General features: G+C 40.1%; 1 protein-coding gene across 6 annotated transcripts in view; it reads left to right on the top strand.

The window, feature by feature from the left end:
- Positions 1-26,262, top strand: part of FHOD3 (formin homology 2 domain containing 3) — a 386,338-nt gene that overhangs the window by 212,003 nt on the left and 148,073 nt on the right. For all 6 annotated transcript variants that reach the window (XM_027711038.2, XM_027711032.2, XM_039381552.1 and 3 more), the window contains exon 6: positions 14,633-14,727. In XM_027711038.2, the coding sequence (XP_027566839.2) occupies positions 14,633-14,727 (95 nt within the window). The remainder of the gene's footprint in view (positions 1-14,632; positions 14,728-26,262) is intronic.

Here is a 26,262-nt window from a genome sequence, read left to right as displayed (position 1 = left end):
AAATTCAAGAGATGAAAGTGAATTCTTTATTGGCATGCACATTACTGTGGGGTGGAGTCCATCTGAAATGTTAGAGACAGGCTGAGCATGCTGAAGAGCGATAAATATCTGAAAAATATATTAAGAATTTAGTTTTAATGTCTGTCACGGTGTAATTACAATGAAGAAAATTAGAAAAAAAGTGTTGTTTTTAAGGCAACTTAGTGAATTAAAAGTGACAGATGCATTTTTTTTCATAAAATCATTTGATGTTGGGATGCATCCCTCAGTAGACAAAAGGCACAGATCTTGATTCAATCAGCTTTTATTTTCAGGCTGTTTGATTTGATTCTTTTCTAGCCAACACACAAGGAGTTTAAGGAGACTGGAACGCTACAAGAAAGCCCTACATCCAGTCTTGTCTTTGTTTTGAATGGACACGCTTTCTTCTCCCACTTTGCTTAAGAACTATTTTAATTTAGTTGCTGAATTTAAAGCATAGTGGGGTTTTATTTTTCCTACTGATTTCTACTCTTAAGTCAGTCCTTCCTGAGGAGGGGAGGAAGCTTTTAATGTACTATTCATCAAGGATTTGGGATGGTTTGGAATCATCATTTTTTCATGACTGGGCTTCGCGAACGAAGATTTGGGAAGGGCTTTACCCACGTTTGTTACAAGCGCGCTGGTGGCTAAAAAGGCCAATATGAGACAGGCATGTCCGGTTGCAAAAGGCACAGCAGAAAGACTCCTTAGGTGGTATATTCTGCAAGGCATGAATCTTTCTGCGTTGTCTTTTCTCCTCGAGAGTGATCCTGCGTGCGTTCTCTAAAGCATCAGCAGTGTTATAGATGGTGTGTCTCCAGACCTCCCGATTGGAGGCCAGAGTAGACCAGTTATGTTGATCAATATGGCCAAGGCTGAGATGTTGTTTCAGGGAGTCCTTGTGTCTTTTCTTCGGGGCTCCTCTCTTGCGGCAGCCAGTGGCAAGTTCACCATAAAGCAAGATCTTAGGGAGGCGGTGGTCCTTCATCCTGGAGACGTGCCCTGCCCAGCACAGCTGTGTTCTCATCAACGTGGCCTCAATACTTGTGACTGCTGCTTGTTCTAGAACAGATGTATTGGTCACATAATCTGACCAGTGGATGTTTAGGATTTTGTGGAGACAGTGTTGATGGAAGCGTTCTAGGAGACGCAGGTGGTGGCGGTAGATGACCCATGATTCAGATCCGTATAAGAGAGTAGACAGCACTATGGCTCTGTAAACACTGATCTTTGTACTTTTCTTCAAGTGTTTATTTTGCCAAACTCTTTTATGAAGATTTCCGAAGGCACTATATGCCTTTGCTAACCTGTTGTCTATCTCCCCATCAATCTTACCGTCCGAGGAGATGAGGTTACCTAGGTAATTAAACTGCTGGACTGATTTGAGCTCTGATTGGCCAATGGTGATATAGGGATGATGGAAGACTTCCTGAGGTGCAGGTTGATAGAGAACTTCTGTCTTCTTTAAGCTGACTTCCAGCCCAAAGAGCTGAGCAGTCTCTGCAAAGCAGGATGTTAAACTCTGCAGGGCTGCTTCTGTGTGGGCAACAAGGGCGGCGTCATCGGCATAAAGCAGCTCCCGGACAAGATGGTTTAAGGTCTTGGTGTGGGCCTTCAGTTGCCTTAGGTTGAAAAGGTTTCCATCAGTACGGTATCGAATGTAGATACCGTCCTGATCCTCAAGGTCTGCTGTGGCCCTTTGGAGCATCATGCTGAAAAAGACTGTGAATAGGGTTGGTGAGAGAACGCAGCCTTGTTTCACACCATTAGTTATTAGAAAGGGTTCAGAAAGTGCATTGCCATACCTGACTTGGCCGTGTTGATCCTCATGGAGTGAGATGATCATTTTAAGGAACTTGGGGGGACAACCTAAGTGATCCAAAATCTGCCATAGACCTTTTCTACTCACAGTATCAAAAGCCTTGGTGAGGTCAACAAAGGTTACATAGAGACCTTTGTTCTGTTCCCTACACTTCTCTTGCAGTTGTCTGAGAACAAACACCATGCCTGTGGTACTCCTGTTGGCTCTGAAACCACAGTGGCTTTCAGGTAGAATTCCTTCTGCTATAGCGGGTATTAGTCTGTTCAAGAGTATTCTTGCCAGGATTTTGCCAGCAATGGAGAGCAGAGTAATACCACGGTAGTTTGAGCAGTCAGATTTAATTCCTTTCTTCTTATAAAGGGTGATGATGACTGCATCACGCAGATCTGATGGTAGTTCGCCTAGTTCCCAACAGCGTACCACAAACTCGTGAAATTTAGCATGGAGTGCAAGGCCCCCATGTTTTCAGACTTCAGGTGGAATTCTATCAACCCCAGCTGCCTTGCCGATTTTCACCTGCTGTATGGCCTTGAGGGTTTCTCCTAAAGTGGGGGCAGTATCCAATTCATACTTCACCGGTTGTTGTGTGATGGACTGAATTGCTGAGTCTTGAACTACACGGTTGGTACTGAAAAGAGTCTGAAAGTGTTCAGGCCATCGATTCAGAATGGAGGTTTTATCTGTCAGAAGCGTTTGACCATCAGCGCTGAGTAGAGGACTTTGGACTCGGTATGTAGGCCCGTATGCTGTTTTCAGGGCTTCATAGAATCCTGTGATCACCTGTGTCTGCACATAATTGTGTTTTTTCAGTTAGATTGATCCACCACTTGTTCTGGATGTCATGGAGTTTCTGTTGGAGCTTGCTGCATGCAAGACGAAAGGCTGCTTTTCTTATGTGACAGGATGGCTGAGCAAGGTGTGCTTGGTGGGCGGTTCTCTTCTTCCTCAACAATTCCTGGATCTCTTGATTGTTTTCATCGAACCAGTCCTTGTTCTTCTTGAGGGAGAACCCCAAGGATTCTTCAGAGGACTGCAGAATGCTGGTTTTTATATGGTGCCAAAGTATTTTAGGAGAGGTATCTGTAGAATCCATGGAATGGTTTTTGAACCTAGTTTGAAGATTAGCCTGGAATTTGTTTCTCACTGTGGCTGACTGGAGATTGTTAACTTGGAGTCTCCTCCTTGGGATACTACCCCTTTTAGGTTTGAATTTAAGACTGAGGTTAAGTTTACAGCGCACCAGTCGATGGTGTGTTTGGCATTCTGCACTGGGCATCACACGGGTATGGTGGACATCGCGGACATCTCTCCGTCGCACCAAGATGTAATCGATGAGGTGCCAATGCTTGGATCTGGGGTGCATCCAGGTTGTCTTCAGACTATCTTTCTGCTGAAAGATAGTGTTAGTGATGGTGAGCTGTTGCTCTGCACAGAATTCTAGCAGAAGTCAACCATTATCGTTGCAGCTTCCAACACCATGCTTGCCTAATATTCCTTTCCAGGCTTCAAAATTCTTTCCTACTCTGGCATTGAAATCACCAAGGACAATGATCTTATCATCTGCAGGAACCTTTTGGGTAAGGTGGCGCAGGTCAGTGTAAAATTTATCTTTTTCAGCAGGGTCAGCTTGGAGAGTTGGGGCATATATACTAAAGAGGACAACGTGTTGCTTGTTGTGTAGTGGAAGGCGTAGGGAGATAATGCGGTCAGAATGACCTGTTGGCAGATTTTCGAGTTTAGGAACAATGGAGTTTTTAATCATGAAGCCGACTCCTGAGAGATGCCTTTTGGTTCTGGGTTTACCTGACCAAAGGAATGTGTAACCGGCACCATGTTCTCTGAGGCTGCCTACCTTGTGGAGATGAACTTCACTGAGAGCAGCAATGTCGATATTGAGATGTGACAGTTCATGGGCAATCAGGGCAGAATGACGCTCAGGACGTCCGCTATCTGCCAAATCGAGCATGGTTCTGATGTTCCAGCATGCTAGAGTAAATTTGGATACACCTTTGGAGGCAGGTGTATATCCCTTTGTCTTTTGACCTTTGTGTAACTGTATTTGTAGATGTTGCTGCAGGGCTTTGCAAATGTGAGTAAGGCCTTCGAGCCTGCGCAATGGATTTTTTAGGTGAGACGCAGTGTGTGCGGAACTGAACCCACCCTTTAATCCTAAGGTTCATCTGCCAGGGCCGAGCGAGCTTGGACGGTGGCAGCGAGGTCCTCAGGACGCAGGTTTAATTAGAGTGACCTTCTCTTAGATGGATGGCCTTACAGGGCTAATCGAGCTCCATCTGCCCAGGTTTAGAGTTATCCTTCTCCTCTGTGTGCTCTGGGGCTCCCCCTCTCATCTCCCATGAGGGCACAGTCCGTGCCGGCAAAGCTCCCCCTCTCTCTCTTCTTTTCACTCCCAGGGCTGGGACTGAGCACCCGGGGCTGAGCTGCGCCACGCGCCCGAGTTCCGGGCTGGGGCCGCGCCACACCGGTTTGGAATACAGTTAAGGAAAATGTGACTTTCTGTGCTCCTTTACAGAGCTCTTTAAATCAGTTGGTTTAAGATGATAAAAGCATTGAAGAAAGCTTAAGTTTATATCGAAAAGTATAATTTTAAAATGCAGGACTTCTTTATCATTTTTTGCTGCTAACATTTCAAACACTACTCAAATGTCCCAGAATGATCTTAATACATCTGTGCTGTCTGTTCACTTTTTACATTCCCGTCTGTTAGGAAGAAGAATGCCAATGCATCCCTTTATAGGAAGTTTTGGACTCATCTAAAATCATGTAGCTGTTGTAACCTAAGCAACAAGTATTGAGAAATACTAAAAGTGATATCTGCTTAAAGTGTTTTGTAGTGCTTCCTTAAATAGTCTTTCCTCTATTGTGTAATTTTTTCACACATGGTCTCTCATTTTGGAGGAAGAGGGAACAGTGTTTGGAATACATCGTCATGTGAAGGAACTATGTAAGAATTAAGAGAACAGCTTTATATAGAAAGAGTATAGCTGGAGAAGTTAACTTGTATTTTTGTTCTCAGTGTATCTCTTCCATGGTATTCCCCAAGCACACCTTAAGTTAATGACTAGAATAAACAATATTTGAATTTAACTGAAAATTGGATGGCTTCCTAAGGGTCACTTTTGGCAGCACACTTTGTTTCCTGCAAAACCCTCTGTGAGAAGTGATGTGAAATACCAGTGGTAGAATTACTGTTTTTAGTGATTTTCATTCATCTTTTTTTTTTTTTTTGTTCTTCAGGAATATAGTGTTAATCATTTTAGAGGTGCAGGCTTATTGGGCAAATGCCACAATATATGAATTTTGTAGACTGGCTTTTGGCTTTTGACCAGCAGAATAACTTTATATGCCCATGGAAGTCATTATGACTCTTTGTAAGCCTCTTGGCCAAACACTAATTTCAGTGTATTTAGTTACCATACCAGTTGCAGTGCTGTTATTCCAGGATGCCAGACTGAGACCATGTTTACCTGCCCAGGACTGCACCTTGGAGAGAAGTTGAGCTTAGAAAACATGAAACTGCTATCTTGGGAAACACTAGCGCTCATGATCTGGTGGAAGGTATCCCTGTCCATGGCACTAGGACATGGAACTAGATGATCTTTAAGGTCCCTTCCAGCCCAAGCCATTCTCTGATTCTATGCTAGCTACAACATGTTACTACAAGAAATCGCTGATCAATGCTGGGCTTTACAAAGACTGTGCTGATGTCTGTGGAGCGGAGCAATGTTTGAAGTTTCAACTGGCACAGGAGTATGTCTTTTTTTTCCTTCTATTCCTCTAATAAGAGGAATAATATGTAAGAATATATTCCTCTAGCATTCCTCTAATAAGTGGAATACAATAATATTCCTCTAATAAGAGGAATTATATGTATATATGACTATTACATATTAGTATAGGAATATATTAATATATTCCTCTAATAAGAGGAATACACTAATGCTGGGAATTGTTGTGTTTCCTCTTTTTGCTTGCCTGAGAATCTTCCTTTTTATTTAGGAAGAATGTAAATATTAGGAAGTGTGTGGTTTGTTTTTTTTTTTCTCAACAGAAAGGGGGAAAAAAGCTGACAGTAAGAATCTATCATTTGTTCATTTCAAAACCAACAAGTTTCATTCTGGAAGGTTTACTGTTGTACTGAGAAGAAATATTGTTGATGACTAAAAATGTTCAGGACAGGATATGAACACTTTTACCCTACCATATATCCTTTTTTACTCTAATGTTAGTCCATTTGTTAAACAGCCCAGTTGTGTCACACTTCTTTACTTTCCAGAGAAGGCAGGAACCCCAAGACAGTGGACTTTTTCCATACTCATGGTCAAAAGTGCCTGACTACAATCAACAAAGATGTATATACTGATATATAATAGAAAAAAAAATTGTTCCATGTACTCCCTCGGGGTTTCTCTGCCCCAGGTGCAAAAAACCACAGAATCTGACAATCAAAATAAGCTGGTTTTTTTACTGTGTCTTGATTGAATTTTCTTCCGAACACTTCTGACTCTGTGGTGTTTCCTAGTCCAAATGCTGAGTTCATTCTCAAATCTTAGCTTTTTGGCATGTAAAGCAGGTGCTGGAATTCCAAACTGATGTGCTGTATGTAACTGATAATGATTGATAAAAGACAGCTTGCACCTGCAGGACCTTTCTTTGTGCAGGGTAAATAGGTGTCTGAGGAGTTCAAGAAGGGGAGCTGCAGAAATTATCTTTTACATTCTGCAAAGGTTAGTTTGTGTTTCCCTCTTTGTACCTTCAAAGTCAGGATTAGTATTGTTTACACAGACAGAAAGCTTATGTTCATGATGATTAATGGAGAAGGAAAGGCCTTGAAATCCATCACATCTAGCACATTGCCAGACTAAATTAGTCAACTCCCAAAAAGGAGGGCTAAAGTATCACTTCTTAACTTGGGAGTCTCTCTGAATTTCCCTACTTTAATCTTAAATTGAAATTACTTTTTTTTTCCTGACTTCTAGCTTAGTATGTAGTTTTTGTTTCTTGACTATGGAATAATCTTTGGTTTATATTCAATTTAATTCAATTTGAATATTATGAAAGGGACTACATATATGATTGGAGACAGTAAAGACAGAGCCAGACTTCAGTTGTACATAATAAAAGGACAAGAGGCCTGACATGGACACTAGCTGAAACACAGGAATTTGATTTAAACTTAAAAACCAAGTAAAAAAACCTGTGAGGGTGTCTGAGCACTGGCACATTATCGCTCAGAGAAGTTGTGCAGTTTCCACCTCTGGAGCTAAATTCAACACCCAACTGGACAGTCATAAACAACCTGCTCTGGATTTTCCTGGTTTGAGCAAGGGATTGGACTAGGCAGTCTCCAGAGGTGCCAGCCCGCCTCATCCAGCCCGATTCAATTTTACTGTTGTTGTAAAGCACTTGGATGCCTAAGCATGATAAATCCATTATGAAAAGTTTAAAATTCAAAGATGAGTCTTTTCTGAAATAGATGAGAAGAGATGCCTAATCCTAAAACAGATCTTAATTTCTGCCCTAAACCCAAAGCACGTCTCATTTGCTGCAACATCAGTACTCAGTACAAGAAAATTTGGCAATCTTGCCATCATGTCCTCCTCCCTCAGAATTTAAGTTCTGAGGCCCAGGGGGGAAGTCTCATCAGAAAATCCTTTAAAACTCCATTAAGAAGCAGCTGCTTTAATTCAGCTCTATATATGCATGCATTATAATGTTGTCTTAATTAAGGGATAGTACACATTCTCTTTTTACAAAGGAGTTTTGCTTCATGAAGCAGTGTGGGCATCTTTCAAAGCCATCTAGTTAACCTTTTGTTTTCTTTTGTCTTTTTTCCCTTCTTCCACCTTCCTTCATTAATTCTTTCTTTTATATTTTTTCTTTCTTTCCTTTTTTTTCATTATTCCATGCTTCTAGTCAGCTTACAAAATAGCAGTTTAATACTGGGATAGACTTGCTCATTTATTAATAATGTATTTTAATTACATATTTCTTTTTCATGAGGAAATGTTTCTACCTATTGCTGTATAAGCTTTACCCAGCTTACTGTACATTGCTATGTTATTAATCTCGTAAAGCATGCTAGAATATAGTGCATTTAAAGTGTGAGTGCTGCAACATAAAATAATGATTAAAACAATTATGACTAATGCAAATCTTTATAATACTTAAAGTGCATATATGTAAGTCAGATTTCAGTTCATATAAAAAAGCCTTTCATCAGTTTAACTGCTGACATAGTTAAGTGAGAGTCTATTCTCTCTTTGCACTTGAGTAAATTTTAAGAAATAAATACTGGAAGAGGAGCAATTCTGATATGCTTCCTTGGCTTTGATGGGGCACTGCCACAGTTGTTGCATGGTAGGTAGAAAGGACCATTTTTTGGTGAAACGTGAACTGATTAAAGGTGCTGTATCCCCTTTGATTTTGCTGTGTGCTGTTTTTTAAAGGCAGAAACACCAGAGTAAAAGGGTGGCAGAGGAAACATGGAGATGAGAAAATTCCTCTGTAAAAGGTTTCTGCAGTCCTGGATTTGCTATGTATTTGTCATACCATGGGGCAGGCTGCATTTCTCTTCGCTTGAACCCTGGGGACACTGAGATCCATTTGGAAGCAGGCATTAGGGAAGGAGATGTGTGTGTGTGAGATTGAAGTGGTAACTGCAGCCCTTCTAGTTAGGGAACCTCAAATTAGGGAGGTGTGAAGGCACTGACCATACCGGTACCTTTCCCTGAAACAGAGCTAGGGAGGAGACCTGCTACTCCCCCTCCGCCCCAAAACCACAGTCACAACCTGCTTTGAAATTAGGCCAATAAATACTCTGTGTTTCCTACGCCTGCTTTGTTGCCAGGGTGTTATCAACGTCCAGTTTCTGAGGACCAAAAATGTTTGTGTTCTTTGTGGATGACTTCTGAGATCAGTACCTGCAGCACAAATAACTGTAAATGTTATCGAGGCTTCAAAACTTTGACATGATTTCCCAGACTCTTACTTGATGGAAACTCTGCTCCAAGTCTGGAGCTGGCAGCCTGTTTCCCTTCATTTTCCTGTAGTAATCAGCAGTGAAAGCATTTCTTTTGCTAGCGGCCTCTGGGTCTCAGCAAAACTAAAGTTATCATTAAAGACGGACGATTAAGTGCAACAGAATAATAATAATAACACATCTAAAGGTCTTCCCATTGTGCCAGAACTATCAGAGTTATAAATCTTCTCTGGTATTTCCTTTAGGCTTTTGTGGATGGTGGAAATTGTTGCAAGGCTGTGCCATTTAAGAACCCAGTGTTGAGCATGGAGTTACATTGCAGGGCCAAAGCGTGCTGCAGAAGGGTGTACTGATTGCACAGGAGAGTGGCATATCCAGCCTTCCTGGTTTGTTTGGCCTTGCCCAGTGTTGATCTCTGGATGGCAGCCTCCCCTAGTCTGCTATCCAGGGTAAAATTATGGTTGTCACTTTTTTAACTCATTTTTCGGCATTAGAAAACCAGATTATTTTTATTGTGTCTTTATAGATTTTCTGTTAAAGCAGATTGAGGGACTAATGAGGATTAAGTTTGATCTGGAAACGCACTGTCTCTGCAAAAGACTTGAACTTTACATAGCATTTTAAGTCTGAAACTAGCTTACAGAAGTTTCCAAACTGCTTAAGACTAAAAGGTAGACTTTAAATAGTATTGGCTAGCATAAGAACTTCTGGTGTACATTAGCAACATAATACATTTACATCTGTACAGAACTGCTTTGCAGCTTTGATTCATAACATTAGTTCTACAATGTGGGGTTTTTTGTGAGAAAGTTCAGTTCTTATTTAATACAAGTGGTTAATATGGGAGTTCTGAAAATTAGTTTCTTAGCATTTTTCAACCATGATAATAGAAAGAACAAATAAGCAGAGGGTAAAAAGACAAGATTAAGAAAAGAGTTGGTATTTAAAGAAACTTTGATAAGAAACAAAATATTCATGCATTTGTGGCCAGGAACAAGATTGTTTTTATCTTCCTGGATGACATTACAGATATCTTCAATAGGATTAAAGAAATGGGAATGGCTGTATAAACAGCAGATTTTACACTGAAGCTAAAACCAACCCATACAAACAGTAAGAGAGGAAAAAATAAAACCAACCCCCAAATGTACAAATTTGATCTTGTTCTAGCCCTGTGGATGAATGTGAGTTATAAGGTTTGTCGCAGTATTGCTTTGCCAGATCAGTTTCAGAAGTAGGGGAGAGTCCAGATAATTTGTTTTATCTGATGTCACCTCTCAGAAGCAAGGAGCTCTGCTGTGATTTTGTTAATTTTCAATTAGCTGGATGGTACAGAAGTTGTATTTAATAATGATTTATCATCAGGGAAAACACTCTCCAATATCCTTGAATATTATGAGCTCCACCCTGAGGTATGCATGCAAGCACAGTGGGAATGTGCTACAAGCACAAGTAGAAGTTTCTAACATCCAGCATGTTGGGGCTGAGCTGAGTTGAAGATTTTGTGCTCAGGCCAGTCCCACTTGATAGCTAAGATCTTACCTCTCTCTAATGAGGAAACACAAAGAAAGAACTTTGAGGTATGGTTGTTTTCTTCGGAATTACCACCTAGTGCTTTGTAATAGTATATTAGGCAACTGTATTCACTCCTTCCTGGAATCCCTCACTAGACATATATGGAATTTTTTCTCTTGATTGTGATGTTTATTTTGATGCAGTATGCCTTCTTGGTGCCCAGGATAGCGAACACAAACTAGTAATCTGTTTTTGAATGAAGTGAATGCAATCACACAGACCCTTAACTTCTCATTGATGATGATAAGATTTTAGCTAGCATTGAAAAGATGAGTTTTAGCAGCTGATTCTTCCCCATTAGTTTCATCACAGTTCTGTTTGTTGTGCACACCCACCTGTTGTTGTATGCAGCACATTACATGCACTACAGCTGCTGGTTAAGAAGTGCCTGATGAACTTGGGCCAGAAGCTTCCTTGGGAGCTGAAACTTGTAGTAACAAGGTCTGCCTTTGACCTGCTTCACCCTCTACCTTTGCTTATTCTGATGGAAACAAATGCAATCACAGGATGCATCCCTGCCATAATTCTTGACGTGATGCATGGGGGTTTGACTCACAGGAAACTGTAAGAAAATAGGTTTTTTCTCATTCACTGATGTTGTTTTCTCTGAGCTATTCTTTTGTTAAAATGCAAAGCAAGCAGAGCATACTGGAGAAGCAAGTGTGTGGGCAAGGAACAGCTTTGAAACTTTCACCACTCTGGGTGGGAAAAACAGACTTTAAGAGGTGATTTCATTTTGATGATGTTTTGTGCTAGAACTTTTCACCTTTGGTCCTGTTAACTTTATATAGGAAATATCCCAGGAGAGTATTGGTGCCAATACTGGCATGTTTTTAGGGGCTTTCTTAAACCTCATATTTCACAAAAATCTTTGAACTTTCTGGCTGGTCTATCCTGGTCTAGTCTAAGCCTTTCCTAAGAAATCCAACAATTTTCCACTTGAAAATAGCTATGGGTAAAGTCACACACTACTTTCACATAAGATTAAGGATTTGACAAGCGTAGTGGGAATAAAGAAATTCCAAATTAAGTCTGCTCCATATTTAAACCCCACTCTCCCAGACCCTTATTGCACAATAGCAAACTTTCCTAGTGCAAGTAGGTTGTTGATATACTTCCAAAAAGAATTCCAGTTAGCTGAGGGATGGGATTAAATGGATTAAATAGCCTCCTCATTTTTTGGGGAAAGGAAAAAAAAAAGTTTGATTAAAGGCACATACAAATGCGAATTTAAATTATTTTGGACTAGATTGGCCTTCCAAACTGCCTTGCAAATTAGCCTGCCCTTCCTTGACGAGGCCCTGCATGTTGACAGTGGGTGAGCATGCTGGGCATGTGGAGTGTGCACTTTTGCTGCAGCCATTTCGGCAGACTGCGATCATGGGCAGGGAGGTGAGCTGTCAGTTGAGCAGAAAAGCTGCAAAGAATGTAAAACGGTGCAGAGTCCTTTGTGGTCAGTCAGTCTCCATTTAGTGCTGAACTGTCGTGCCCTACTTAGCCAGACCCGAGCCCTGGGAGGGCCCGAGGACCTCCAGCCCACCATCCTGCTCCTACACTGGTGTTTTTGGTGGTGTCTTCCATTTTGCCTCTGTGTTATGTGGTTACAGTAAAGGTATTAACCTTTTCTTTCTCAGCACAGGCAGTTTATGTGGTATGAAAACCAACATCCTTTAGGTCTTCTTGTGGAATTCTTTTCCTAAGAATTTATGGGGCATCAGCTTTGTACAAAGTACATGCAGATTCTCCCTCTTACTCTACCTCATAATGAAAAGAGATTTCTCCTCAGCCCTGCCTATCTTGTCTTTAATTTTTCTGACCCCTGAAGACAGGAAATAGCAGTATGAAGGTCCACACCAAGGTCTTGGCAGCAGCTGATAGCTTCATGTGTGGCAGATAATTACTGGTGATATGACTTGTTTGTGGACAGCATGACTCCATAGCAAACCTGTTTTCATCTTGATCATTTCATGGCATCCTTTGTAATTCTTTGCCCTGTGAAACTTATTGGCCACTTGTTCAAGTAGAAGCTGTAGTGTTGTTTTTCTTGTGTTACTGATTTTTCATCAGTATCCTAAAAACCCATTATATTTCTGAAAAGATATAGCTACCACCATATACCTAGGGTAGCATCAATAACAAAACTAAACAAATAAAATAAAAATAAAGTGATGGGAGGGGTTGAAGGGAGCAAGGTGAGCAAGATTAGTGGTAGCAGATGAATATTTTCAGAAATCCTAACACATTTTTTTGGTTGTTTCTAAAGTCTACTAATTTGCCTTAACCTATTGCTATTATGAAGAGTCTCATCTAAGAGGCTGAAGGCTACTGCGTGCCAGATCTCACTTAGGCATCCAGTCTAATTGGTCTTTAAGTATAAGCAGTGGAGTTATTTTGTAATGTGTGCATTTTTTCCCTTTAAAAGCAGACTTCTTGCTGTCTTTGATTTCTACATTAGTTTGGAAAGCATGCGCCAAGAGTAAAATTTGTTTCACATTTGTTTCAGATTCAAATTAAATCCCTTCACCCCCCACCAAATAATTTGCAAGGGAAGAAAAAAAATGGTTTTGGTGACCTTATCATGACTGGATCTCATCCTGATCCAGTGCCAAATCTTTTTAGCATTGAAAGGAAGTAAAAACAAGAATTAAGAACTTTCTCTGATTACCGCTGGAATAGCAGCATTTCCTCTACCTGCAATGAAATGCTTCAAAGCAGCCATTTATTCAGGCAGCGTAATTTGTATCTCATTTTACTGACTGACTTACAGCTTTTATTTTACCATAACACTTGGGCCTGTGTTGCTCCTACCTGGTTTTATTCACCTGAGAGACGCGTCTTCAGAGTGTTGTGAATGATTCCTTCCTGGAGAGGAGGAGCAGAGAGTGAGGGGCATACCCCAGTTGCAATGCAGCCTGCTTAAGGGATGTGTTACCTCTGTGCCGTAGCCCCCCCTTGCTGGCTTTTTCTCAATCCTCCTTGATCACGTAGTGTGACTTTGCTTCTCGTGTGATAGATTAGATAGAGAATATAAGTACCTAAAACTAGTACCTCAGATTTTTAACTGTAAATCGACCAAATAGAGCAAAGAAAAAAGGAAGAGACGGTGTGAAAATGAATGTTAGCTGCTTAGCTGTACGGGTACTTAAGTGTCTTTGAAAATCTGCCCTCAGGGTAAACAATTCTGCACTGTGCACAACCTGTGCAAAAGTTAGCAAACATTCAGAATGTGTTTGGGAGGTTAATAGCATCATAACTTTCCTAACCCTGTGGGTTGGGTTTTTTTCCTTTTTTTTTCCCATTAAGCAGCATACTAGGGGCTCCTAAGGTTGTGCATTAGGTAATTGAGTTGTTATGCCAATAGGCTGTGCTGAAAGGTGCTACATCAGTGATTTATTTTTCATCCCACTGTGCTTTTGATCCCCTGCTTTAAAGCAGATCTAACAGTGGAAACTTTTGAAGATCATAGATGAATTTTACTAATTCACTTTTTATAATCCTTACAAAAAATGTCTGTCCTTATCAGTCAGAAAAGATTTAATAGCTGTTGTCTCTCGAAAGTCTCGTATTATCAGGATTGCAAACTATGGAATTACTGTTACGAAATATTTTAGTAGCATGTTGTGAAATTCTGCTGTAAATGCTTTAGAATAAATTAATAAAGATACTTCTTTGTTATAAACACGCTTTGTTTTTTGTATTTTCTCGCTAAAATGTAAAACTCATTTTCAAGAGTGCACTGTGCAATGGTGAATATTTGATGTTTTTATTGGTGTTAATTGCCCAGCTTTAATTTCACATTATTGGAATTTGCAGAAACAGTCAATTGAAATATACTAATTGAAAACATTATACGGTGCTGAAACAAATGGTAAAAGTCTTGGCTCACAATATATAAAGCATTGTAGCTGATGGAACCATTGTGACACTAAGCAGTGTGTAGAGTACTGTTTGCAGATTTGGGGACCATAAAATATGGCATCTTCTAGAATGGAACAGGTGGATGACATTCACACTTATATTGTCCAGATTAAGTTAGTAAAGTTGTGCAGTTTCCCAAGATTTTGTCCAGCACAATCTTGCCCAATATATCTTTCATTAGTTGAGCTCCCCACATCTCTGGAAAACCCTGCTTATAAAATATTGCCAGCAATGCTTAGAATTAAAAAAAAGTGCTCACAAGTTCTGACTATATTTCTCTCTTTTCTTTACAACAGCTTTAGGCCAGATAATGCTCTATGTCGATGGCATGAATGGAGTAATAAATCATAATGAAACTATCCAATGGCTGTACACACTTATTGGGTCAAAGGTAAGGCACTCTCCAAAATTCTCATTTTATATGGTTCTGGTGTTCTTTAAATGCATTTTATTTGTATTATGTATGCTTTTGGGGTATAAATGGACTGCGTGTTAGGTTCTAAAATATTACATAACATTCTTCCTGGAAACCAGGTCACACTGAGCTGTTACGTCTCTTCTACTGTTTTTATATTCGTTTATTGGCACATACTCTGCTCTTAAGAACAAAGATACCAAAGATGCCCTCATTACTCTCTGTGCTGCCATTGCACTTTACTGTGGAGAAGATTTTTTAGTCTTGTAGTTGTAGTTCCCAAGACATTCTTTGGAAGCACTTTTTGGGGTGTTTTTTTTCCCTTCTATACTATAAATTCAATTCATTTTCTACTCACCATTCTACACTGCTCAACTTTGCTGAGCACTGGGGTAGGACAATTCAGAGTGACTTCCTTCTTGGACTAGAATATGCTAGTCCAGTTAGAAGTTACCTACAACAATATCTAGTTCTAATGCCTGACCACTTTATGAAGGGCATTGTCCAAATGCCTCTTAGACACTGACAGGTTTGGGACATGGCCCACCTTTCTAGTAAGCCTGTTCAAGTGTTTGACCACCCTCTTGGTAAAGAAATTACTCCTAATGTCAAGTTTTCTTGTGCCTGAAGAGCCCTAGAAGGCAAAGTCTGGTACTTACCTACAGGGTATTCTTTGTTGGTCCCTATATATGAGACAGAAGCTGAAAGGCAGAATATATGCTGCTTGGGTTGGTCTTCTCCAATGGAATAGTGATTTATTTAGTGCACTTTTAAGTGCACTTTAAGGCCATCTTTGCTAAAATTTGAAAAGGACGCACAACACAGATGTGCCACCCTGAGGGACTGTAGGGTAGGTAAATCACAAATACACTGTTCTCCAGTCTGTTGGCTCTCCAGCTTTAGGAATTTTATTAAGGCCTGCCAGGGACTGCTGCTGCTCTTGACATGTAGACCTGTACATAGCTAGATCTGTATGACACAATAGCTGAAACACAGTATGGTAAAAACTCAAAAGTTGCTGTAATTGGTGGAGTTAAATCCATAGTTATAGTTACTAAGAGATTTCCGGGAATGTTTCCTCAAGTGTCTGAGTCACAGAAAGTTGCTGATGGATACTGTAGTGACATAGAGATGCTGCTGTTTTCCCCTTTTCCCCTGATAGCTTTCATAACTCAAGGAGAAAGAGCTTGATGTTCCGGGGGTCTTTTTTAACCATGGCAAATTTTTTTCTGCAATGTGCAAGCTTCACTGCTGCAGCAGATTATTAAGTCAAAGGATGCTACAGTCTTGAAAGAACTGATTTATCTTGGGTTGACATATCTATATTGGTAGATAAGTAAAAGTAAGATAATTATGGTTATCAAATCCCAGGCTTGACTGGGAGTTCATGACTGGGAGACAATGAGGAGAAACTTTTCCCCCATGTAAAATGTTCCGCTGTTGTCTGGGCATTATACTGGGCTGTTTGTCCTCTTGAAACAGGGAATATTTGCCACAGTTGGAAAAGCAGTGCAAGATGAGAGAGAAATGGTTTGCTTAGTATAGATCCTCATTTTCTGTGGAACAGATAAAAAAGCAAAAAAAAAGAAAAAATACTTATGATTATTTTAGTTCTCTAATGCACATAATGGGAGTGGGATGGAAGAGAAACATGACTGTATTGCTACCTTGCATATTAAATTCTGTCTAGATTTTCTTGCCCCGAATACTTCAGCTCTTGGGTCCTTAAGCTCCTTTCTCCCTCCCCCATCAGTAGCCCGAATGATTATCTCCATGTCCTGGCTCAGTGCCTGCAGCTGAGGAATGCAGGCAATGTGCTTTGAATAGTTTGGTTTCAGGTAGCATCAAAGTTGCTTTTTCATTATTCTTCGACTGTCTTGGGAAGAGATCTAAGTCCCTGTCTGTGTGCCAGAAGTTAACCAAAGGTATGGTAGGCTTACTGTCAGAGTGTGGTGGGACAGCTGCTTTATGCACTTAAAGGTGGTTTTGACTTTCTGTGAAAAATGAACCCCTGGAATTTGCAATGCACCTACAGTCTAATTTGCAGCCCTGCTATGCTGGTGCCTTCTCCACAGCAAAGACGATGAAAAACACATTAACATTGCTGAACAAAAAAGGAATAGTGAAATTGCCAATTAAGTCTTGGGACAAATCCCCCTAATAGGATTCAGAAGGAATATAGTTATTCATCTACCACAGCTGCAACACATGGTTTCTTGCCTTCTCAAAAGCTCTGACCAGGTTTAATATGCTTAGCAGTGGAGGTTATTGAATCTGTTCCACAGATATTTTTTACTTTTTTTTAATCAAATTCTGTAATGGTTTTGACCCTTCCCTGTTGCTTGCTCTACTCTATTTGCATAGGGCTGCTGACTCTGTCACCCTTGCTCACTTTGAGTAGTGTGTTATTTTACGTGCTGGTCCACTGCAGCACACAGGTTCAGCAGAGGACCTTAGGGTCTGGCATGCTCAGAACTGAAACAGCTATCATTTTGGTACCCAGCTCTAAGATCGCTTTATGCACCTAGCAATACTTTTGTATAGGGCACAAAAAGAACCATTTTTTGCAGATTGGTATTATGTAGGTGCTAGATTGGAAGTTTGATGGCAGCAGTACCATTCTTCTACGATACTATTAGAAGAGAAGAGCATTATTGGCACATCCCAGACTCTTAGGGCCACTGCTGGTCCTTTGCAAGATGCATCCAAGTATACGTGACCATACCAATGTGTGCCAGTGGGCTTTCACAGGCTGGCTGTAGACTGCTTTCTGATCATCAGTGGTTGATACATATCTGGCATAAAACATTGATAGTATAATCCCAATTTAAATGTACATTACTACTATTTTATCATTAATTATATAGGTAGCAATTCATTGGTCTTTCCCTGTTCAACAAAGTGTTCAAGTATGTACTTAATTTTGGATGTATGGTTACATGCTGTTGGCTTCCAGATAACTGAGGTCAGTAGTGTACTGCTGTAGGCATGCAAAAGAGGGCTATGGTAGGGCCAAGGCTGTAACCATCTTATATAAGCTAGAAGTCATGTAAATAGGAAATATCTGTGTCAACCAAGTTTTCTTTTAGCATTTGTTGCTTTCATGGGACATTCATGCAAGAGAGTTTCTTTTTTAGAAGACAAAACCAGGAGTCAGTGAATGTTAGTTAAAAGTGCTTTCAGAATTGCTCCTTAATTTTTATCTCTTTTTTAGAGCAGGTAAACTAGCCTGTCAAGGATGATACCTTAACTGACCATGTGCTGTAGCATATGTAGGGTCTTTCAACCTCAGTGTCTGGGAAATGGTATTTCACCACTTTCTCAGTGTTTCTGTCAGCTACACATTACTACTTCTGAAGCTGGAATTAAGGTTTTGTGTTGTATTGCAAATATATTTAGACTGGTTGTAAATGAACATGAGGCATTTGTCTGTGCTGGCAGCTGGCACTGGAGCTCTCAGGTGGATCACCTGCAGCTAAATAGCTGTTTCAAAATTTCCCTTACCCAAAACAAGGGACATCAAGTTAAAGATGTATATGTATTAAGCCATATTAAGTCCTTAAAATGTATTTTTCATCTTTTATTATTTATGAGGTAATATATATGTTAACCTTCATATGTTGGTAATCCCTCTGACCTAGTAATAGAAAGTGGACAATACAGTACCTTAACCTCTCCAGGACTAGCTACTGACTGTTTACAAAAAGTACATTTCTGAACCAAATATCTTGGAAAAAAACCCAGATGTTTAAATCTTCCTTTAGAGAAGCAAACGTTCCTTTGCATCACAAACCCATAGGCTTTTGCCGATCCACCTCGGTCTTCAAAGGCACATCTAAGGCATTCAATGGCCTCAAACCTGAGTCTAGTTTCACCTTTTCTTTCCCCCTGTTTCTGACTGCTACTGATAATGGTTATTTTTTCCCATTTGATGATCCAGGCTGTTCTAATTTCCCCCAAGGGAGCTAAAGCCCCTTTTTGGCATTGTTTTCGGTGGAAAATAATCCATTTTCAAAGTGGCGCTGGGTAACCTCAGAAGACAGGGTGGAATGCTGGGCCCAGGCTGATACAACGAGCTTGATTAAAGATTCCTATCTCACATCTTGTTTTAATTTTTTTTCTACTTTACTTCTGTCTGGGTCCTAGATTGCAATGTTAACTACAAACTTAAACTAGCAAGTTGTTCCCTGTGCGAATCTTTTGCTTCCCTTGGTATTAAAAGAATGACTTTTCAAATTTTTAAAAATGTTATTCAATCAAAAAGAAGCAAAAAACCCTCCTATTTCAAAGCAAAAGAAAAAAAACCACATTCAAACAGGACATAGTTATAGTGGGTGAATATGTTGATTTCAAAAGGAAAGTCATACAATCACAGAACTATGGAATGGTTTGCACTGGGAGGGTTCTTAAAGATCATCTAGTTCTAGACCCCCCTGCCACAGGCAGGAGTACCTTCCATCAGACCAGATTGCTTAGAGCCCCATCAACCTGACTTTGAACAAGTCCATTAGGGGCTGCTTTTCCTCCATGGTGCCAGTGGAGGATTAAAACATATGCATGATTACTAAGTCATTTAATGAGAATTTTGAGAGAAATAATAGTCTTGTTCACAAAAAACTCTGGTTTTGTTGTTGTTGTTTATAAATGAATAATTTAAGGTATGTAGAGGTAAATACTCAGTTGAAAAGCTTGATTAGATTAGTCTCCATTTCACAAGCCGTTTATGCCCATGCTTAACTGAAGTTATAAGTGAAGCCGAGAATACTATGTAACTTGATTCTGTTCTTTTCCTTGGGAAATTTCTCACCCAGTCTTATACAAATGGATTTTCAAGTGGTCTCCAAATAAATATCAAAAACTGGTTTGTAGCCATGGAGAAAGTTACAAATCAAAGGGGCTTAGCAGATACAAATAGTACTAAAATAGTGACATTAGTAGTACAAAAGCCCAAAGCACATTGAATGAAACCACTACCAACCTGGATGGTATACCCTATTGTTGAGAGTCTTGGAAATACAAGTATTTGCATCTCATTCATTTCTCTGGCCATATATTTTGAAAAATAATTGTGGGTATGGATGGTTTATTCTGAGCTAACATTGCCTGGATGATACAAATGAATATAAATAGGAATATGCCTGAGCAAGAGGCTGTGCTGTAGAAGTGTCCTGCACTTTATTCTTAACATGTTTAGAAGGTGATCTAGAAAAGCTGGCCAGCTAAAAGTATTAAGAATCCAGGAAAAATCACACAGTTTGGGGACCTACTGTGGTTAATTTTGCATGTTCTCTTCTTCTCAATCTGCTGCCTTAATGGTTAACAAACTCTCCTGCAGCCTCTGACAAATGAGACTCCACATACAACCAAAACACAAGTTATGCTATGTAGATTGCATCACTTCTCTTACCTCCATCCACAACTCTGATCAGCCTATAGTTTTGTTCTCGTTTTAGGTCTAGCCCAGGTAAAAATATCAGTTAGGTGGCAGTCCTACAGGCTTTCAGGAATGGTTCAGAGCAAAACTAATATCTCCCCTCAAGCCCTAAAATCATTGCATTCTCACCCATGGGCTGCCCTGTGCGTGAGATCTTGAGCTGTGGTGAACAGGTTTAGCTGCTTTGAGTTCAGTGAAACTCTGAACATTCATGTCAGCTTAGCAGCTGGCTCTTAAATTTAACCTACTGTGCATTTGCCAGTGAACTATTGTTATGAAAATGATTGTGTGAGGGAGAAACAAAATCCTAGATTTATAGGAACTTTCCTATTTCCTGCCTCTCCAGGACTTGAGGCGATGCTCACCCAGGTTGCCAGAGCACTTTCCTCCTCTTTCACTGAGAAACTATATCAGCACTGTTGCATGAACAGTTTATTTTGAACTGTGTTTAACTAATGCTTTGAAGATAAGGATCAGGATGTTGCAATAAACTTGGAATAGGATACACTAGCCAGTGCAGACTGTGTTAAGCGTCTGCTTTGGTCTTTCCGACTCAGCAGACAGACTGCTATGAATGCTGCTGCTCCTTACCAATCATCTTTGTAGGTAGGTTTCAAAGTCCTTCCATCAAACATGAGAGTTTGCAGTAGTCGAGTCTGTGAGATACTGAAATGGTTAATGGATTAGACATTGTTAGGAGCACCAAAAAAGACTTTTGTCCACTGTAGCAAACTGCAAAGAAACAGCTGTTCGTCTACCAAAGCCCACCACTTCCTGAATATATCTACTAGTTTGGACTGCAAAAGGACATTGAGATAAGATAAGGTGGTAGTATTGTCCAGCTATCCCAGGTCAGAGGAGAAGACTGTGTCCCAAATGTAAGAGATTGAACTGCTCACGTTCAACCACCTGCAGTAACCTCCTGGATGCTGTAAGAAACTGGTGCTAATGGCTCAAACACTTGGATGGCTGCTTTGCTAGTGATGCACAGAGTGGCCTCTCAGGTGCAGAAGGGCATATATACCTGAAGCTACAAACTGGACTTCCAGATAAGGAAAAAGGCTGATAAGAGGCAAAGTCCTCCCTTACATGATTGCTCTGCTGTTAAAACCCCTCCAGGGAGCATTGAAGATGTTCACATCTGGCCTGAACTATTCATCTCGGATGATGGACCATAATGGGCCATGACTGATTCAACTATCTGATGTAAGAGGCAGCTGCAACATCTTAGAAGATGTCAAAGACTCATGAAGTGTCCCATGATCCAGTATTCCATCATCCAGGGGAGCTACAGATGCGTTTCCACCCAGCTTCTGCACAATATAAACCCCATGAAACAGGAGTTTTGTAGACTCTTTCCCCCCACCACTCAACAGATACAGTCTGAAACCACCAAGAAGACCAGAAGAAGGGGACCAATGGGATGTTTTCAGAATCTGTGGAAGGGTGATATCTTTTTTCTACTTAATCTGCTACTCTCCTTCTCTCCCCCTACTCCCACCTCTTTCACTTATCTCTTTCTCCTTCCTTGAACCCCTCATTTACTGTTAAATAGAATCTATACTATTGACTTCAGCACGTGGTCTCATTTACACCTTATTTCAGGCAGAGGCATCTGTCTAATAATTTTAATAATTGGATCGTATCAGAGTCCTGCAACAGTAAATATTCCTGTAGCTCCATCTATTGCATTCACTTCTGAGTATTTTGGAGGGATAAGTACACATTTTTCTGTGTTCAAAATGAACTGTTGTAGATTAAGGAGATACTAGAAAACACAGTTCCCCCACATCACATTAGAGATCTGATTTCAACTCGTTTCAAGTGGAGAATGAGAAAATGTAATGATTAACTGCCAACAACGTGGCAAGTGTTCAGACCCAACTTTTCACTCAGTTTCATCTGTTTAAATCTGTATGAGAAAGTGTCAGGTTAGCAATAACTGAAATATGTCCAAATATTACCAAAAAATACCATGCATCTATGCAGATGTACAAATTTCTTGTTGCAAAGGAAAGGCTTGAAAAAAGAAAAAGGCTAGTGTTATACTAGAATTAAATGAGCTGAAAAACTGAAAACCAACCTAAAAGTCAGTGCTAGTTTTTAGAATAGTCTTGGTCTCTCTCACTACTGTAGTTCAGTATCACAGCAAAGGGCTGTGCTTCACAACCTAGGTGTTAATATTTGATATTAGCTACTAGTGTTTTCTGACAAGCATTTATCACTATACACTACAATATTTATTCTGTGACAAACAGTTTAATTAATTCATAGGACGTGGGTAGGATGCTTTTGTTAATCACTTAATTTTTCTCACTGTTAATAGTGAACTTTGTAACTTTGTTACCGAGTTGCTTCTTCCTCTGACCTCTATTTGGATGATTCTTGAATTGCTATTAAAGATTTTTGAGAACCATACAGTTAGTGTAGATCCTTTTTACATGATTTTGAAGAAACGCAAGTACAGTTTGCAAGGAAACAACAGTAGAAATTCCACAAAAAGTCTGTTTAAATGTTTGTCTGTGAAAGGATCTCATACTTCCCTAAAAGTATGAACTGAATCGACTGTGTACTCTGTGGCTGCTGTTATGAGGCATGTAGGTTCCATCTTTTTCTGCAGAGCTGTGCTGCTTATCTTCTCTCTGAATTATTTTTCTGAATGTCCTCTTTCTGGAAATTCTTGAGGCAGAAACTAAATTAGTATATACTTCACTGCCTTTGTCTTTCCTCTTAAATTCATCTTAATTTTCTTCTTAAATTAGTGTCTGTTCTCGTTCCCATACATATATTGCAGTAGTGGAATTCTGCCTGCAGGGAAGAAGGTGGTATCCAACATTTTTTGCAGCATCATGTAAACCAGATCCGAGACAGTTCAGCCAACACAGCAGTTAATATACCAGTGTTTTGCTTGTAGCTTAGCCTGGAAGAATGGCCCAGCTAGGGAGGGAGTCTGTACATTGGGAGACCCAGGCTGAATCCAGCTCCCAGGCACATTCTTGAATCAGTTTTCAAATCCCTTTTTGCCATGGTCCCTCATCTGGAAAATTGGTATTTTGATTTTAGAGCCCTGGGGGAAGAACATAAGGGAGTGGAAGGACAGATTATATGTGTTGAAGACAGATACGTAGGTGAAAGTTGAACTTAATACTAATTGTTACCATATCTGTTCTTCTGGCATCACTCATTCTTTTACTTAGATATAGTTGTTCTTTAAAGCAACAGCTACTAGCTGAAGATACTCAGATAACAGGAAAAACTATGCTGTATCAAAACTGTAAACTACCAAAACATACATGATGGCTTTATATTCAGCATGTACTGCACCCCAAGAACCTCTGAGTTGCAGCCAGCTCAGGTCCCACACCAGGTTATTGCCCAGAACTATCGAGGCTACCTCACAGATTTTATGTTGGTCTCCTCAGTTACAGGACTAGTCCCTAGTAAGGAAGAGGTCTGGTAAGATATGTGGATCTTAACTACTTTTCATAAGATCAAAAGGAAGGTTGTCTGATAGGCTTTTTTTCTTCTTTCTTTCTTTTTTTTTTCTTTTTTTTTAATCCACAGTCCTCTAGTAGTGGTTTATACCATACAAAGTCTTTTCAGAATAATTTCCAGCATACCAGCAGGTTCTCTAGCTGGTTCCCATGATACACTGAAATGAGTCGCATCTGGGCATGCTGTGTACTCTCTTTCCATATTCTGATCCTCTTTGATCACAGCAATTGAACATGGAGTTCAGATGCTTCCTGGTTTGCCCCCCTCTATCTCTCCACTATTTTCCTTTTTGAAGGCCACATCAATAAAAAACAAGAATGTGGTGTTCAATATAAAAAATACTGTTAATACCTCAGCCAGCATGGAATTTCTGTAGATTGGTCCCTTTTATTTTTGAATTTCCTCTTCTTATTAGAAGACACAGAACTGTAGCAAATGTATGCTTTGTCTTTTCCAGCAGAGTATAACTGCTACCTTCTTTAGCTTAGTAATAAAACAACCCCTCAGAAGCCATTTTTTCTACACTGCACTTTAAATGTCATTGTGTGATTGTCTAAGCATCTTATTGTCATGATTTTGGAGGGAAATGTAACCCTTCACTAACTTGCAGTTTGAATGCTTCCACTTCCCCAGTGAAGCCTTGCATATGACAGGCTTTTTTGCAGAACGTAAATGGAAAGAGTGAAGGGGGAAAAGAGACCCCCAGAGGTATTAATATATGGAATTACCTCAAAACCGTTAATTCCGTGGGAATTGTGTTTCAGTTCGTTGCATTTTCCTTTAAATAGAGAGGATACAATTCCACTTCTTATTTTTTGCTCCTCTGTGTCACTACCACTCTCTGTGATTTGCAGTGCTTTGTGATCAGGTAATTTTTTCTTTTTGTATTTCTCACTACAATCTAGCTTCTCCATCTACACATTCTTCCCATGTTTGGTGTCTGTTGGGCCACTCTTCCATGCTCAGGGGAACTGTAAACTCTCTGTAGTAAGAATTCTTCATGGCTGTAGGGGTAAAGATGTGATAGACAACCTGAATGTAGGTTTGCTTCCAGATCTGCACTGTCTGGTGATTTGCTCAGATGGACCTCTGTACTAATCTGGATCCGATAGTAGGATTTGTGGCAAACTTCCTTAGAATCGTGACGTACTTCTGTTCTTGTCACTGGCCTGCAGAATCTTCCCTTCTTGTTTCCTTGTCATCCCCTTCTGATGCAAGGATGCAATGTGAATGCCCAAGTTCGGTTTCTGGCAGTGTAAGATCATGCATAGCAGAGCATCAAACAGAAAGTGTCAACTCACTACATAGAAATTGAAGTCTGTGTTAAAGACAATAGCCTTGCCATTTACTAGGGTGGCTTTTGCATAGGAACAGCAAGGGTTCCTCTGAACCTTTGAGTGTCCCAAGGCGTTGGACCATGGGACAGGATCTGAAAACAGAGCACAAGATTTTCCTGATGTCATCACCCGATGTAGTATTACTGCAATTACTCATCTTGGGGGTTGTTTTGTTTTTCTTCCCTTTTGCTCAGAAGGGTGGGTTAGGATTATTCGTCATCTTTGGCTAAACAGCCGTGAAGTTATGTGGAACAGATGGACATCACCAGACTTACTTTACCTACAGGTCTGAATAGCTCAATCCCAGTCTGCACCGTTTATGATACTATGGATGTTAAAGCACTGATAGCATCCCACCACTTGAGTTATTGGTTAGTTCCAGAACAAAAATGAAGCCTAAAAAAGTATCCCCATTACCTCCCTTTTTAGAGGGTTGCCTTCTAAAGTTTTTGCAGTAGTTTACCTTTCCTCATAGAATTGAGTTTCAATCTGAGAGTTAAAAATGGAGATATTTAATTCACTGGACCTTCAGAGAGTTTTAGTCTTACTCTTTCCTTTGAAACCATGCTTTTAATTTGTGTGTCTCATTTAATTTTAAGTCCTTTTTTGTCAATAAAAATAGTTTGTTTAAAAGTTCTGTATCTTTAGAACCAAAGGAAAATGAAAATTTGGAGGATTTTAGAGTAGATATTAATCTCTTCTGCCTTCATCTGAGGTTCCTGCTTTCCTGCGTGGGTATGGATGCATGCAGATGAACACTGATATACTTATTTTCTCTGACTGCTCTGGAGAAGCAGCATCCTTAGTGGTGGCCACCGCATGCCTACAGCAAGTGAAGAACAAGAAAGGAGACCTAACAGGACACATCCTGTACAGCCATGATACAAAAAACACTGCAGCTCTTCTCATGCAGAAGGAAAAAAATATCAGTGATGGGAATGAAAAACATCAAACTGGTTTTTCTGCCTTAGAAAATCCCACAGCACCACCTAGCAGTCATAGATGGATATGAATAAACAGCCTGAGGACAGGACTGGAGCAAAATGCTCCTGGGAGAATACAATGTTGAGCACGACTGCATGCCTTAAAACACTTATTCCATCTAATACCTAGCACAGGTCATTGATACAAGCTGAGCTGTGCTGTCCTTCCCTTGGGCATTTTTATGGATATTTCACAGAATCACAGAATATTCTGAGTTGGAAGGGACCCACGAGAATCATCGAGTCCAACCCTTAGCCCTGC

This window comes from Pipra filicauda, unplaced genomic scaffold (genome assembly GCF_003945595.2).
Source record: "Pipra filicauda isolate LSUMZ 115617 unplaced genomic scaffold, ASM394559v2 scaffold230_size2164044_pilon, whole genome shotgun sequence".
Lineage (NCBI taxonomy): Eukaryota > Metazoa > Chordata > Aves > Passeriformes > Pipridae > Pipra > Pipra filicauda.
This window is presented reverse-complemented; position numbering and strand designations above follow the sequence as displayed.